The following is a 16,776-nucleotide window of genomic DNA, read 5'->3' as shown; positions in this document are numbered from 1 at the left end:
TATATATATATATATATAGAGAGAGAGAGAGAGAGAGAGAGAGAGATCAAAAAGACAGGGCAAGAGCCTCATCCGACAGACCATTCTTCCTCTTAAAAGGCACACAGAACCAATTAACTGACTTGACAGAAAACTTTTCCTCTCCCTCTGACAAAAAAAAAAAGATTTAAAACAGCTTCCAAAATATAGAATGACAAAATAAATGATCAGAAAAACCCGATTTAGTCTGTAAAAGACAGCTGTCAAAAGTACATTAGAGAATCCCCTTCAAATATTTGATTTTGTAGCTACACTCTTTAACAAGAGTACATGTATTGGTGTTCAAGGTATTTATAGTAAAGAGTGGTGTTTTAGCCTCAAGTTTTATAGGCATCCATAACTAAGCACCTCTCCCAAACAATTTTCATTTGCCAATGAGCAAAGGCACTTACTAACAGTTTCTTACTATCAACCCCTGAAGAAGGCAATGCTTTTTATTATCTTCTAACAGATAAGGAAATAACACAAAAAGATGTGAAATAACTGGCTTAACCACATGGTGGAAGAGTTGAAATTTGAATTCTCAGTCTCCTCCAACTTCCTACACCCTAGAGCTATATGGATGGTTTTGCAATAGGAAGCCTATTTATATGACTTTCCATGGGACCAAGAAGTCAAAACCACAACAGGGTAAAAGCAGGAAGACATTGCTTTCTTGGCAGAGAGTTTCAAAGGCAGCAGCATTAACTGATTTCAAGGCATTTTGCTATATTGTGGGGACTGCCCTGGATAAGCATGACTACAAAGGGCTTGGGTAAAGTAGCATATTCTTTGAGAACACTGTCATCGGTTTTTTTTTTTTTAAATTAAAATAATTAAGCTCTGAGCTTGTAAGACCTCGAAAGATTGCCCTTTTACTTTGAATCCTCTGACCACTTATTCCTTTTCATAGTAAAGTCTCAATATACGTTCAAAATAAATTGTCAATCAAATATTGGAACTTCTCCCAAACCATCCCCCCTCTCCTGCTCCCTATGAGCAATAGAATTACATAGAATCATGCCACTTGACATTCAAACTCCACAGACCTTTAATATGCAGTAAGTTTAGGATGCTTGTGTTCACATCAAGCAGTAGCACATGGCCATTCTCCACTGTGACGTTGTCGCCATCTTGTGGCAATCTTTCAGGAAACCAACTGTGAGCCCTAGACCACCTTCTGCAGAACTGAAAGGAAAACTTTTCCTGAAAAAGAAAAGATTTTGTGCATTTGTTTTTAAGCATAACAGAATAGACGACAATCAAAATAGAAACTTTTCAAGGAACGTTAAATAAACTTAAAATATCAAACACCTCAGTAAAATCAGTTACCCTCTCTTCCTTATACAACTAACCCAAACAGAAGGAAAAATATGAAAGAGGCAAAGTTATACCTCTCTGTTCAGCTGCTGGAATTTGTTGTTGGTTTATTTTTTCAGTGCAGGCTCCCTTGTACCTAACAGATGGAACTGATTCTATTTCTTATTTTATTTTATTTTTTAATGTGTTGAGGTGTATTGCCTGTGTCATGCAATGCCTGTGGAGGTCAGAAAAGGATGTCATATTTCCCCTGGAACTGGAGTTACAGATGGTTGTTAGCTGTCATGTGGGTGCTGAGAACTGAATCTGGGTCCTCTGCAAGAATAGTCAGTGCTTCTAACTTCTGCACCATCTCTCCAGCCCCTCTATTTCTTATTTTTACAGATATGCATTGATTCTTGGACAAAAAGTCATAAATATCCTGAAAGAGGGAGAATTATAAGTTCTCCTTGATGGGTGGCATTTTGCTTTGCTAACTGGCATCATCTTTCACTGGCTCTACTGCTAAGTGTCCCTGTTTTATAGGCACATTCCTCTTTCCAAGTGCTCAGATCTATCCTCCCACTTGGCCTTTTTTGATATTATTGTTTCCATTCCTCTATGCTTGGTGTGCTGTGTTGAACAAAGCCCATGCCTGTTCAAGTGAGAGGCAGACCGACTTTAGATAAGTGAGTAGCCTAGAAACTTTGGGTGAAATTCTGGGGACAGGACTGAGAAGCATCCTGCCACTATCTGTCTCAGTGTGTGGTCACTCTAAAGTGAGAAGTTGAAAAGACTGTGGCAGCTACATCAGCTACACAACTAGGTGAACCAGGTCAACTGAGTTCTCAATAAAAGAAACTTGGAAAAGCTTGGATCTCCAGTTCAGAGATAAAAGCGTTCTAACAAAATCATATTCATTAATTTTGCAGATGAAGCTTCAGTGTTTCTTGGTTCAGCAATTTAAAGAATGTTGATCCTATCGGTGCCATCATAAAGTTATGGACTCAAAAGCTCAGGAGGTGGGGTACAGGAATTTGTCACAGTAATCTTACATGACAATTTGGCTTCAATTTTGGGGGGCAAATCAAGTCAAGGGCTAGAAGATAAAGACATATATCACCCAAACAACACCCAAAGTTCAAGATCTGTAGGCAAGGTCACCCAACATTAGCAAGTCAGGCAGGTTGTTTAAGTGGATGATAAGATGAAGAATTCAGCAGTACAATTCCTCTGAGCAGATCTATAGCCCAGCTACAGAACTACATAGGAAGCCAGGGTTCATGACACTCAGTGAAAAGATTTGGAACATCCAGACATTAATTAGGTACTTAAAGGCATCAAAGGAAAACAATTCTATGGTGTCTTCCATTGATTTAAGAACGTTTTTAAATTGTTGCAATTAGCACTGGTATCTGTTATCTAGCTCTGAGTGAGCCTGGCCTTGCCTGTCAGTCTTCAGAAACTGCTCCACTTAGCTACCCAGCTAGGTGGGTAGGAGGATCAAATATTGTTATCACCATTTTGAAGTTAAGGAAACAAAGGCCCAAAGTCATGAAGAGACTTGAGTCATGGGCAACAAGCTCCCACCAAAGGTCTTTTACTACTGTGTCTACTGGATTGAGCATCTCCCAAAATGTTTACATGACTCATTCCATTACTGCATTTCTGTCTTTGCTTAAGTATGGCCTCCTTCCCTATAACTAGATTTTTTTCAAACTTCAACTTTAATCAATACCTCTCCCTTAACATTGCTTCATTCTGCTATGAGATCAGATAATTTCTTCTGCACTTATTTATTGAGCTTACTCAAATGAGGCAGTGAGGGTATTTTTGGTCATTGTTATGTCCCATTCTGCTAAAATCAGAATGTTAAATACAAACTGTTGACAGGCTTTCTTGAAGTAGCAGTCCATCTGCTGACCTAACGCAGTTTTTCTAAAAATTGTACACATATAAACATACACAAATGCACATACAGCTTTCTAACATAATATGTGAATAAATGGATACGAAAACCTAAAATATCAAAAAAGGCTTCATTTTACAGGTCTCTCAATCCACTGGGGTTGAGCTGTTCAGTTTTGCATTCTTTTTCCAATTTTCTAGCTCTACTTGAACATTACCAAATAATTGGTGAGAACATTCTTGCTAAAACTAGTTCCTCTGATCTCCCTATGAAATACTACCACAATTTTTTCTTTCTCTAAGTTTTACTACTCAGTGTGACCAATACCAGGTAAATAGCAATGCTAATTGTTCAGTTCCAGAAGTCTCAAGTGGGTTGGTGACAAATTCCTCTTTACTATAATAGACATATTGAAATATATAAATGTGTATATTTTGACTAATACTTCTGTATAAAGAAATAGATGAATAAAAAAACCTCAATGTAGCATCAACTATTTTGCAGCCACCTGAAAAAAGTAAAGGTTTATGCCCACAATTGTAAGAGCTCAGTATAATCCATGATGCCAAGCCTGCTGCCATTAGAATTTTAGCTTTCCTATATTTTCACAGTTGACAAAGTTGTCCAGTCCATTACTTATACGGGACTTTTATGGCAATGACCCATGGACAAGTGGAAATGCCTCATCTTTCAATATCTTCATCCCCTAGTCCATCTCTGTTCCAGCCAATCAAGCAAAAATAATGATGACAACATTAATAAAAGGATCTTTGTCAATATATGTGAGGGCCTCGTCATTGACGACAAGGAAGTGTTTCTGGTTAAGATGATGCTCGCTATCACCTACATAGCTCATGGGCCAATATAGGTTTCATTTCTACCTAATTTAAGATCTTTCCTCCATGGCTCCTGTCTAGTGAAGTTGTCAACTTGACACAGCTCAGAATCATTTGAGGGACTCTCAACTGGGGGATTACCCATATCCAAATTGGCTTGTGGCCATGTCAGTAAGGAACTGTCTTGATTGATGATTGATGTGGGAGAGCCCAGACCTCTGTGGATGGCACCATCCCTATGCAAGTGGGCCTAGGGAATTGAAGAAAGCTAGCTAAGCAGAAACCAGAGAACATGCCAGTGCGAAGCTCCCCTCCATGGGTCCTGCCTCTGCTCCTGTCTGAGTCCTTCCCTGACTTTCTCAGTGATGGACTGTGACCTGGAAGTTTGAGCCAAATAAATCCTTCTCCCCTATAGTGCTTTTGGTCATGGTGTTGATCTCAGCAAAAGAAAAGCAAACTAGAACAGTTCCCATGGTGCTTTGGTTTTCCTCTTGGAGATAGGCAAAGCAGTCATCTCATCCTGCAGATGAAACAAATCATCTCCTCATAAACACAATGGGGAGAGATGTAGGAATAGAGAAAGAACTATGCAGGACAAACCTTCAAATCTTTACCTCAATACATCCGGTCTCAAATAAATCCCAAAAGAAATAAGTAAATAAAAATAAAAAGCAAAAAGTTTCCTTCCTCAGCTAGGAAACTTATGCAATTTGTTTTCTTCTTACAGCGCATCGGCACTTCTCTGAACTTCAGGGAATGTGCAATGTCTGCAAATCTTGCTTGTCACCTTAAATGTACTTGCAACTCCACAAGAGTTATCTTGAAAGAAGTCATTGATCAGCAAGTTGGAACATCAGGCAAAGCAAAGACCTATTTGAGTGGATGAATTGAACTAGGGTGGCGGGAGGGGTGGGGTAAGGGAATCTCTCTAGTCACAGCGTCTCCTGGTTGACAAAGACAGGAAGACCTGTTCTGGCACCTCACCAGAAGGCCTTCTTACACAACATGCAACACTTAGAAATGAAAAAAGACAAGGTCCTGTGGTCAACATTTTCTCGATCCCCTTACCCTCCCTTAATTTCTCCAAAGCACTGATGACCATATTATACAATGTATCTGTGTTCATAGTAGTTAAGTTAAGCCCCAAAAGACTGTATAGAAGCATTGTAAGAGGTTCCTGGCTTTTGCTATATCTCCAGTACCCACAACCATGCCTGGTACTGAGTATCCCAAAATACATTAGAAAAAAAAGGTCAGTTTTTGTTTCAGTTTATAATAACTATACTGTAATTTAAAATATCTAGAAACTATAATCATTTGGTGTAAGTTCCATCCAGTGTTCCTTCACAAAGAAATGTTTTTAATTTTTATAAAATTGTATTTTTTCACCTTTTAGTTTGAGATATCCTTCACTATTCTGTACAGAAGTTCATTCTTTCACTCTGGCACAAATATTCTTTTTTAAAGGTTATTTGTTTTAATTTTTATGTGTATGAATGTTTTGCTTGCTTGGATGTATGTAAGTGCATCACATACATGCAATGGCCCCGAACACCAGAAGAAAGTGCTAAATCCCTGGAACTGGAGTTACAGGTGTTTGTTAGCCACCATGAACATGCTGGGAACTGAACCCTGGTCCTTAGCAAGAGCAGCCAGTGCTCTTAATCGCTGAGCCATCTCTCCAGCCCTGACTTGTAAATTCTTAATTGGTAAGATTGTGCAAGTCTATGTTTCCCCCAACTAAAACTTAGAATTTGCATCGTGGGAAAATTTCCATTTTCCTTTGTTTTTATTCTTGCTTTTACCACCTAAATATTTAAATAATTATCCTCATAACACTTATTGAATATTTACTTTCTTCTAAGTATGCTAATAGTTATATTACAATGATTTTAAACTGTTGGCCAATTAAAATTCCAAACCTTTTGTGTATAAGTTAGTGTGAAGACAACTCTCCCAAACAAGAGAAGCGTGACCTCCTTTTTGTTTTTCAGGTGCTTAAATTATCATTTTTAAAAAAGGCAAACAGCCAGATAATTAAAGTGTGACTGATTCAATAATTCAAAACATAACCAAGATAATATGGGAGCTTGGAAGAGCTGGTAGAGATGGCTTTACAAGTGAAATTCAATGCATGAATCACCTTTCCTTTTTTTTCTTTTAATTTTAACACTACAGGTAAATTAGCAAGATAGTTTCAGACGATGGTGAAACAGGAAATACACACTGTAGAAAAGCTGATTAGGATTAGAAAGGGAACGCCTGATCTATAATCGATTTAGAGAACAAAAAAACAAGTTAAATTTGTCATTATTTATTAGTTTTTAAGAAAAAGATTTATTTTATTTTTATCCATATGAGTGTTTTGCTACCATGTATACATGTGCACTAAATGCTTGCCTGGGGGCCTTCAGAGGCTAGAAAAGGGAATCAGATTCCCCTGAAACTGGAGTTACAGACAGTTAGGAGTGGCCATGTGGGTGCTGGGAACAGAGCCCAGGTCCCCTGCTAGAACAGTGAGTGCTCTTAACCAATGAGCCATCTCTCCAGCCCCATAATTTGTTTTTACCGGAGTCATACTGTGTTATGTTGCATTTCTCGTTGTTTATCGCTGTTCCATGAGGAGAAAGCAGCACAAGAAAGTCCTTCCACACCCAGCGTTTCAGCTACTCAAAGAAATGGCAACAGAACTTTACCAGGGGTTGTATCGAGCTCCAGATCATCCTTTCTCTCCCTTGGAAACTGGGCCATTTGGTGGCTTAGCTATTGGTTGTATAAACTTCCTGCCTTTTGTGATTTCTCAAAGATTACTGCTATTACCTCAGTACTTCACACACACACACACACACACACACACACACATGCATGCGTGCATGCACACACACATATACACACCACAAAGATAGATGATAGATGATAGATGATAGATAGATAGATAGACAATAGATACATACATACATACATACATACATAGATGAATTATTAGCATTTCTATGCTTCAGAGGGTTGTCATCACAGTCAGCAAGGAAAAAAAATTAGAGAGTCATAACTTCTCCATTGGAATCTCCAGATCTCTTCTAACAGTGTCTCTTCTGAATTCTATCTGAAGATCACTTTATTTGCTGGTTACCGAATGCTTCAAATGTCCCAGGCATGATACTGTGCATTTTACTTTCAAGATCCTGAAGATCTTCACAACTTAAAAATATAAGAAGGAATTCCCTTCTCCTCTTAAGGCTCAATGTTAAAAAATTTATAATGTAACTAAGATTTGCTGAGTTCACTCAGAGGCGTTCCCTTGCTTCAAAGGCTCCATTTAGTTTCCTTGTCTACTACTCCAGGATGCTAGATCCCTGCATCCAACAAACATTTACTGAGCACACGCTACACCCAGGCATTGGTCTAAGCACAAAGCAAAACCAACCCCTGATGGTATGGAGCTTATATTCTAGCGAGATCATAGATAAATATATAAAATAAACAGCTTGCCCTGAAAGAAACAAGGAAAAAAGTGGGGCAAAGTGGATTAGCAATGGCAGGAAGTCCTGACACTGCGTGACTGGTTGTGTAACTCTGTAAGGGATTGGAGTAGAAACAGAGTGTGAGCCAGAGGCTAAAGGAGTGGGGCGTTAACCTGTGGAAGGGGTTTACATAGAGTTCTGACAGTGCATCCAGGCAAGGCAGGGTGGGGGGGACCTGCAGGGTAGAGGCTTCCTGCTGATACAGTGGGAAACACTAAGGACCTAGTGGATATCAAGTTTTCACATGTCACAGGAAAAAGTGTTACAGGAAATACTCATATATTAACAGTCTACAAACTACAGTCTACAGCCCAAATCTAGCCTGGTCACCAGTTTGATATTGGTGCACAACATTCACTTACATATTGTTCATAGCTTCATCATGTCATAGCAGAGACAATGTGACCTCCAAAATCTATTTGCTATCTAGATCTTTACAGAAAAGGCTTGTGAGGGTACTCATATATTCGGTTTCATACTATTAGGGCAATACTTATAATGTACTCAGTATAGCATATATAGAATCCACCAATATTAAAGTAAATTCAAAACAGAACTTTCTTTAGCTAAATATAAGTAGCTGTGACTCAGTTAACAAAGAATTTGAAGGTTAGAATAAAAAACATCACAGTAAGAAAATATACTAAAGTACTGGAAGTTGATTTAATTCTTATTTTCTAGTAGGTGGTAAGCCAGATCTTGGGAAGCCACATAAAGTCAAATAGAAACATGGGCTGGCATGTGGATATGTGTGTGTGGATGTGTGTGTATACACATGCATTTGTTCACATTCACACACAAAGTCAAATCTGAAGATTGACAGATACACGCTAGCCTTTTTCACAGAGCTGACACACTGCCATTTAACCAGAGAGCGTGCAGCACGTGTTTCTGCTCCCAGTCACTAGTAAGAGACAAGGTTAACATTTTAAGTGATGGACTACAACATGTTATTTCCCCATGCAATAGACCCGTGACTGCACTGCCTTCGAAAACACTTAATTTCAGTGATTGAATACACAGGAGCGTACTTTCCCTGCCATGAACCTTTGACGGCTTCTCAGTTCCATAAACCAAGGGAAGCATTTTTTCCTCCTTTCCATTTTTTGTTTCCCCTTCGTACCCGAATGAAAGCAAAATAAATGTGCCATGGCAAAGAAAGAAAGGAAGGAAGGAAGAACCTAAAGACTGAAAACCAGCTTAGAAACATCAGTGTCTTTTACCATAAAAGTATTCACTGCCATCTGCTCTAATTGCTTCTAATGTTTGGGCTACCATCTTCATACAATAGAAATAATGATCTCCTCAAGGGCAGAAGGAAAAAAATCAGAAACAAACAAAAGTTGATTACATGTAGCTCCCAGGCTGAAGTGGCTACAGTAAACAATCAATTAGGAAAATGGGTAGAACTCTGATTAACACAAACAAATTGGGTCCCCATGGTGGTCACTTCCATTTTTCTTCTCTCACCTATTCTGTAGAATTTCCCCAATAGCTCATAGAGAGCAAGGAACTTATAACAGCGCATTTCTGGGCCTAAAGTCATTGCAGAACAATTCTTTACATTTTAATCAGACCCAGACATGGTTAAGTCATATAGTCGTTTTGTTGGCAATAGTAATACCCCAGTTTTGAGAAATACTTGAGCATGGAGCTGGCATTTCTCCAAGATTTCAGATGACTTCATGGAGTGAGCCCCTTTAAGGTCACTCCACCCCTGAGCCCCTTAAAGGAAAATAGAGTTAACTGAGCCTCACAAAAGCCCCCAGGACTAGGTCTACCCCTTGGACAGAGTGAAATGTAGGGAATTCAGGAAGACATGAACAGATACATACCAGCAACATCATCAGAGAACCCTGATTATCACAAATGCTGGGGATAGATAGTAGATAGACAATATAGATGTAAATATATATATATGTAAAGTGCACAATTCTCTCTCTTGACCAATAGAACCTGTGAATATGAGGGACTATCAGTCCCATGATTTAGTTATTTTCTATGATGTTAATAAAAGAGTTTTGCAGCTATAACTCAATTCAGACATAAACTAAGTTTTAAAGATATTTTATTTATTATTTTTATTTTATGTGTATGAGTGTACTGCCTGAATGTATGCAAGCGAACCCATGTCATGAAATACCTGCAGAGGTCAGAGAGGGTGTCAAAATCACCTGGAACTGGAGTTACAGACAGTTGTTAGCCACCATGTGGGTGCTAGAGATCAAACCCAGGTCTTCGGCAAGAGCAGTCAGCACTCTTAACCACTGAGCCATCTCTCCTGCCCCTCAACTGACTTTTGAATTAATCAAAAGTGAGAAGTTGGAGATAAATCTTAGCAGTAGAACACTTGCCTAATATACAGGAGTTCCTGAGATCAATCTCCAATAACACATGCACGCGAAAGCACGCAGACGCTCACACACACACACACACACACACACACGAAACAGACCTTAGCCATCAGGGGAAATGCAAATTTAAACTACATTTAGTGCTGGGGTGGATCAGTTGGTAAAGTGCTTACTGTGCAAGTCAGAGTACCTGAGATTGGATCTCTGTTACCCACATGAAAAGATGCTGTCTTGCAGCGATAATTTCATCACTGGGGAGGCAGAGACAGGAGTATCACTAGGGCTTATTACCTAGCCAATTGGAAAACTCTAGGTTCAGTAACAGATCCTGACTAAAAGAAAAATAAATAAATAAATAAATAAATAGGACCAAGAGCAACAGAGGCAGACACCCAGTATTGACCTTTGAACTACACACACACACATACACACACACACACACACACACACACACACGAGTATACATGAATGAACATGTACACATATATACACAAGCATTTTTATAACTACATTGCTTGCCCATCGTATCCCAATTATAATGACTATCATCAGGAAAACAAATGACAGCAAATGGTGGCGAGGATATTGGGAAAGAAGAGTCCTTATATACTGCTGGTGGGAACGAAACTCATGCCATAACTATGGAAATCAATATGAAGGGTACCTCAAATAAAACAAAAACAGAACTACCACATGATCCAATGATACCATTCCTGAATATATACTCAATGTCATCCAGGTCAGCATCTATCAGAGACAGCTGCACATCCATGCTTATTGCACCACTGTCCACAATAACCAGTTTACAGAATCAGCCTAGGTGTTAACAGATAAATAGAGAAAATGTGATGGGTATGCACATGGTAAAGAAGAATAAAATTATATCATTTGTGGAAAATGGATGGAACTAAAGATCACGTCAATCCAAATAAGCTAGATTCAGAAAGACAAATATCATGTTTTCTATCAAAGTGGACTCTGGATTGTGTGTACATGTGTATGTGTATATGTGTATATGTATAGTCATGTCACATGTATTTATTTGAAGAAAGAAAGGAATTCAATAGAGAGGGAAGGAAGGAACAAGAGAGGATAATGAGGAAAACAGACAACACATTTTCTCTCAAGTGCAGACTATACACTCACTATTCATTACATATATCCCATAAAAGCAAACAGGATACTATTCAAGGGAATTTAAGTAGAACATCAGTAGTGGGAAGGGGAACAAGAAAGGTAATAAGAGGCGATGTGAACATGCACAATGATTTACTGTATGAAAATACCATAATGTAACTCAGTATCATGTATCCTAGCTAAAAATGATTTTTAAATAGTGAAATGAATTTCTAATCAGGTGAGTCTTTAAGAGTGATTTTTCCCACAGGCCCAGAAAGGGTACATTGTCCTGTGGCCAGGATAGGACCATGTAGTAGAACCCAAGAACAGTGTTTAGGAGTTGTACATGATCCCTGGCCAATAGGCAGCAAGGCAATGAGGATCTAACCCCTACCAATTTCAGCACACAACCTAAATGGACCTAGAGGGTGCCTTAAGCTCCAAATTAGAATGTGGCTGGGCTGACACCCTGATTTCTGCTTAAGAGACCTTGAGCATGAAACTCAGCTAGTCTGTCCAGAATCCTGACCTACCAAACTGTGATATAAGGAGTCGGTATTATTCGAAGTTGCAAAAGGTATAATCATTCATTAAGCAGCAATAGAAAGCTATCATTCCACTGTAATAGCCTCCTTTAGAGAGTAATTTTCAGAGAACACATTTGATTTTCCTTCTTCATCGAAGATACTGTTCAAAGGGGTCAGCAACAAGATCACCTTGGGAGTGCTGGGCAGAAGGCCAGGTTGTTCTAACTGTATAGATGACTTCCCAGACACAGGTCATGCAGCATAAAATTTCTGAATTTATGATGGATGTCAAGAAGTATAAATTAAGACCTGACCTAGACCTTTTTATGATCAAGAAGTTATGATCACTAAATATACAGCAACTGCCACGAGGATTTCTAAGTTATCACAACCTCTCTCTAGTTTATCTTAAGAAAGGCAAAACCATCCTGATCCCTAATACAGCCAGAATGTATTCTTCAAGAGAAACTGAAAATTTCTGAAAACCCATATCTGATTCTATTTGTGAAACTATTTGAGTAAGATTGATACTCACAACATGACTCTTTCATGAGCATTGATTCCTGAGGAGAGCGACAGATTGAACTCTTACTCCCTTACTTAAAAAAAAAAACAAAAAGAAAAATTTGTTGCAGAGGAAAACCATAGAAACCAAAGAAATCCATCCTGTACCTGCTCCTTCCTAGCCTTCATTAAATAACTTTCCCCTCATTTCTTTAAACTTTAGAGAATTGTGTACTTATAGGGAGGACAAAGGAAGTATTGACTAAAGTTATTAGATCTCCTGACATTGTGTTGTGTATAATTAAGGATTCATGTATATGTTGCTGAGTTTCTGATTGGTGAATGGTCATTCTTGTCAATGTTAATTGCACAACACTGTTAGCCCTACTTGAGAAATGAGGAAACCCTGAGAGCTAATGTTTTCTAGATGGGATGAACTCTCACATACCTGCTGGTGAAGAAATCACCTGTCCCTTGCAGGGCAGAGGCCTTTCTGGTATATACAAGTTATGTTGGTCCAAAATCATCATGTCTTTTGTGAATTTTCAGCACATAGTAGCTGTTGTGGTACCTGTTCCTATACCCATGAGTGTACAATTGCATTTTTGAGCTCTTAGAAGGCAGCTTCAAATCCATTGTTCTCCTGGGTCCAAATGCATCTGCCACACATTGTCCCTTTTATGCCAAACTTTGTTTATTAGTGCCAGATGCACTGAATCACTTACTGACTTGAGTGATATTAGAGGTAAACACCAAGGTTAAAATGCAGAGATAATTAAATAACACCAACTACCAGTAACAGCAGTACAGGCAAAGGAGGAAATAGCCCTAGAGATTGCAGATAGAGGAGTCTGATGGAAACCCTCCACTCTCAGGATCAAAACCACATGCCATTTGACATGATGGGAAAATTATCTGCTTTTTATTTTTTCAAGTTTTCATATGCAAGTGATCAACTTGGGAAGAAGCAGGTGGTGACATGACTTAAATATTCCAGTGATGAAAACACAGCTAAATTCGACTATCACATATGTAGTAAATCAAAATAGTGTACTACTTAAAGTTGCTTTTAAAATGTGTGTATTTCTAATTTATTTCTTAGACTACTGATAAATAAGATCAATGCAATATATGTGTTTTTCTTTGTAATAAACTATCCTTCAGAAAAAAGCACATAAAGCAAATCTTTTCTAAAGCAGTTCCAAAAATTCATAACACTCAAAATAATTTCCACAGAAATGTATTTTAATCATTTGTTTTATGGTCACCTGGAATTCTCTGTGTACAGTTCAAATAATGTATAAACATGGACATATAATGTACACACATAAGTTTATACAAACACTTGAAAACCTTTTCCTACTTACATATATTTTAAAGCAAGAAACTCAGAACCCTTGGCCAACACTAAACAAGTTCAAAAGCCACAAAGACCCCCATGAACAAGCCTTAAAGCATCAGTAATCAGCTACCCAGGGACTGAAGTCAATTCCCAAGTTTATGCAATAAACAGTATTATAGCACTATCAGAAGCCATAACACTTCTCAGAAACCAGTACAAAACACCTTTGCCCAGAATCTGCCCTGCTTTAGGGAATTCTCCCTTCACTGAAAATCAATTGCTCAACTTGTTGGGAATTAACTATGCATGTGGCTCCATTTTGTCTATAGAAAACAGAAACTTCTTTCCTTATTTTCTCAATGAGAAGAAATAAAGCTTCCAATAATTTCCTGTAGTACTTCAGGGCTTAATGGAAGTTTAGTTATCTATATCAATACATCATTTCATAAATGTAAAACGAAGTCATGGCCACAAGGTGCTCAATGAATCGAATGGGGGTAGAGCCAGGGAAAAAGTCAAATCAAAGTGGGTTTTTCTCTTTTCAGTCCTTCTCAGTGCCACAGTATCTATACCCTACATCAGCAGATCACAAGCATGCAAACCTGACAAGCATGCATCATACTTCTCTCATTCTTCAACTCCAAGTGATTGACAACTCCCTGAATTCCCCCTCAAGATGAAGTTTCCCTTTACTGGCCTACCCAAAGCAATTCTTGATTTGTTTTAGAAAATTGATGGAGGAATGCTTTATACCTCCTTCCTGTAATTTTCAAATAATCTGCAAGTCTTTAAATTTTTCATACTTTTCTTAGCTTTGAACAGTATTTTAAATGATTTGAAAAACTTGAGAACATTTGAAGACAATGCAATAATAGTAGACCATGGAAAGCTTGCCCGATTCTCTAAGAAATTATGAGGAGGACGCCTAAAATACATTTATAGGATACAAGGTATAAGTAGGAGAATAAATGAAACTTACTTACATAAGCATTTTTGAGTTTTAAAGATAGAATTGAGGCTAGCATAATTTATGCAAAGGGTTTCTGGTTTTGTTTTTACATAAGGAAAATCTTTATGGCATTGTATTTACAGAGGGTTTCTTTGATATAACTCCAAAAACAGAGTAACAGGGAAAACAGAGACAAATTAGACTATCAAAATTCAAACCTTTTGTACATTAAAATAAACTATCAATAGAGTAAAAAAGCAGTCTACAGATACTAGAAAATATTTGCAAATAATATATCTGATACAAGATTATATTTAAATATAAAGGAATTCCTACAACTTAACAACAGCAATAAAATAGTTCAATTTTCAAAGCAAAGGACTAGAACATGCATTTCTCCAAAGTAGAAGACATCAGCTCCTGAAAACAGTTTAGCATCTTTAGTAAAATGCAAATGAAAATCACAATGAAATATACTTGAAATCATTATAGCAGTTATTATTAAAAAAACAGAAAACACAAAGTTTTCCAAGAATGTGGAAAAACTGGCGTTTCTATATATAAATACATACACATATATATACACACACATGTACAGTGAAGTAGGCACTATGAAAAACAGCAAGGCAGTTTGTTTAATGTTTAGTAGTATTAATCATTAATCAAGCAACTATGGATGTATGTTTAATATAATTGAAAGCAGAGTCTCAAAAGAGACATTAGTACACCCACATCCACAATATCCAGAAGGTTAAAAACACCCTGAGTATCTAGCAACAGACCAATAGAAAAAGTGTGGCTACATAATATTATTCGGGCTTAGGGAAAGTAAGTATGAGCACGCTACACATGATAAGGATGAATTTTGTGGGCATTGTTTGAAAGAAATAAACACAAAAATAAATACTGAATAATTTGATGAGCTCTGTAGAACAATCAAATTCATCAAGACAGAAAGAAGATCAGTACATGCCAGGGCTGGGGAGAGGGGAATGGGAACTTTACTTGAGGATAGAGTTTACATTTGCAAGCTGAAAACATTCTAGAGGTAGATAGACGTAAAACAATGAAATAGACTTAATGCTACTGAACTGCTTACTTACAATTGTAAAAATGCTAATTTTTATGTTATATACATTTCACAATACTTTTTTTTTTTTTTTTTTTTGGTCTTTTTGAGACAGGTCCTCCCTATAGCCCAGCTGGCCTGGAACTCACTATGTAGATCGGGCTGGCCTTGAACTCACAAAGATCCACCTGCCTCTGCCTCCCAAATGCTGGGATTAAAGGTGTGTGCCACCATGCCTGGACTACTTTTAAAAACTGGGGAAATATGCTTTGTATTTAATAAAAACAGAGCTGGAGAGATGGTTCAGCAATTAAGAGTTACGACTACTCTTGCAGAGTACCTGAGTTTGATTCCCAGCACCCACATTGCAGCTAAAAACCTTCTATGACTCCAGTTCCAGGGAAATCCAGTACCCTCTTCTGACCTCTGTGGGCACTGAATGACATGGGTCCACTGACTCACATGCTGGCAATACATTCATATGCAAAAAATAAAAATAATAAATAGAATATTTTTTAAAAATCAACAACATTCTTGAGTTCCCTAGTTCTCTAGAACAAGACTACAAACTACAAATTAAACATATCCAGTTCAATCAGTGCTTCCGTAGAGCTCAGCTTGATGTTTGGGAATTGCAATACGCCCAGTCTTCTCATTTTTAGTTCAAGACAATGGAGCCTAAAGAAGTTAAGTGACATTTTCAACATCCTAATCAAACATAGGGATGAGAAAACCCAAAAGGAACCCCTCAGCACCTGTGCCTGTCTGGCACTCTGTGCATTGTTTGCTGGCACATCGTATTTTGTGACTGTGCATACGTTAATATACCCAGCAGCCCCTTTTGCTGTCTGTTTACCTCTCCTTCTATTCCCCGACTCCCTGCGTGAGAGTATACAGAAGCCACCTGCAGGCTCCAGATCCATTCTGTTAGTTCACATCCCCTGCTTGTACTCATGAAGGTCCTCTCTACTACATCCACTACTGGAGGTGTTCAACCCTGTCTGTCAGGCAAATGTATTCTTCAAATGCTGGGTTATCTCTCTATGACTCTTTGGCTAACATCCTCTCACCCCAAAACAGGGCTACTCCCACCTGTCTTATAGATTTGCATACAGGCTGGGGTACTTAGCCTTTCTTTGCCATATTTGGTCCCTTTTAGTGTTTACCCTCACCACTACTGCTACACCCAGGGCACATGAGAGGAACTTCAAGAGAAACAATGGCTTGCTTATTGGGAAGGGCACAAGTGTTTGATTTGCACCTACAAAGGGTGTAGGCCAACAACTCCCTGAAGCTGTCCTGTCTGGTAGCCGAGACAAGAGAAAGCAC

The 16,776-nt window shown here is 38.2% G+C and overlaps 1 protein-coding gene across 1 annotated transcript in view; it reads right to left on the bottom strand.

The window, feature by feature from the left end:
• Pkhd1 (PKHD1 ciliary IPT domain containing fibrocystin/polyductin) overlaps window positions 1-16,776 on the bottom strand; it is a 563,112-nt gene that overhangs the window by 422,664 nt on the left and 123,672 nt on the right. The window contains exon 36 of the mRNA XM_008825215.3: window positions 1,068-1,224. Coding sequence (XP_008823437.1) covers window positions 1,068-1,224 — 157 coding nt within the window. The remainder of the gene's footprint in view (window positions 1-1,067; window positions 1,225-16,776) is intronic.

The sequence above is a fragment of the Nannospalax galili genome, unplaced genomic scaffold (genome assembly GCF_000622305.1).
Source record: "Nannospalax galili isolate Female #2095 unplaced genomic scaffold, S.galili_v1.0 scaffold329, whole genome shotgun sequence".
Taxonomy (NCBI): domain Eukaryota; kingdom Metazoa; phylum Chordata; class Mammalia; order Rodentia; family Spalacidae; genus Nannospalax; species Nannospalax galili.
The sequence above is the reverse complement of the archived record's forward strand: the minus strand, read 5'-3'. Positions and strand labels throughout refer to the sequence as shown.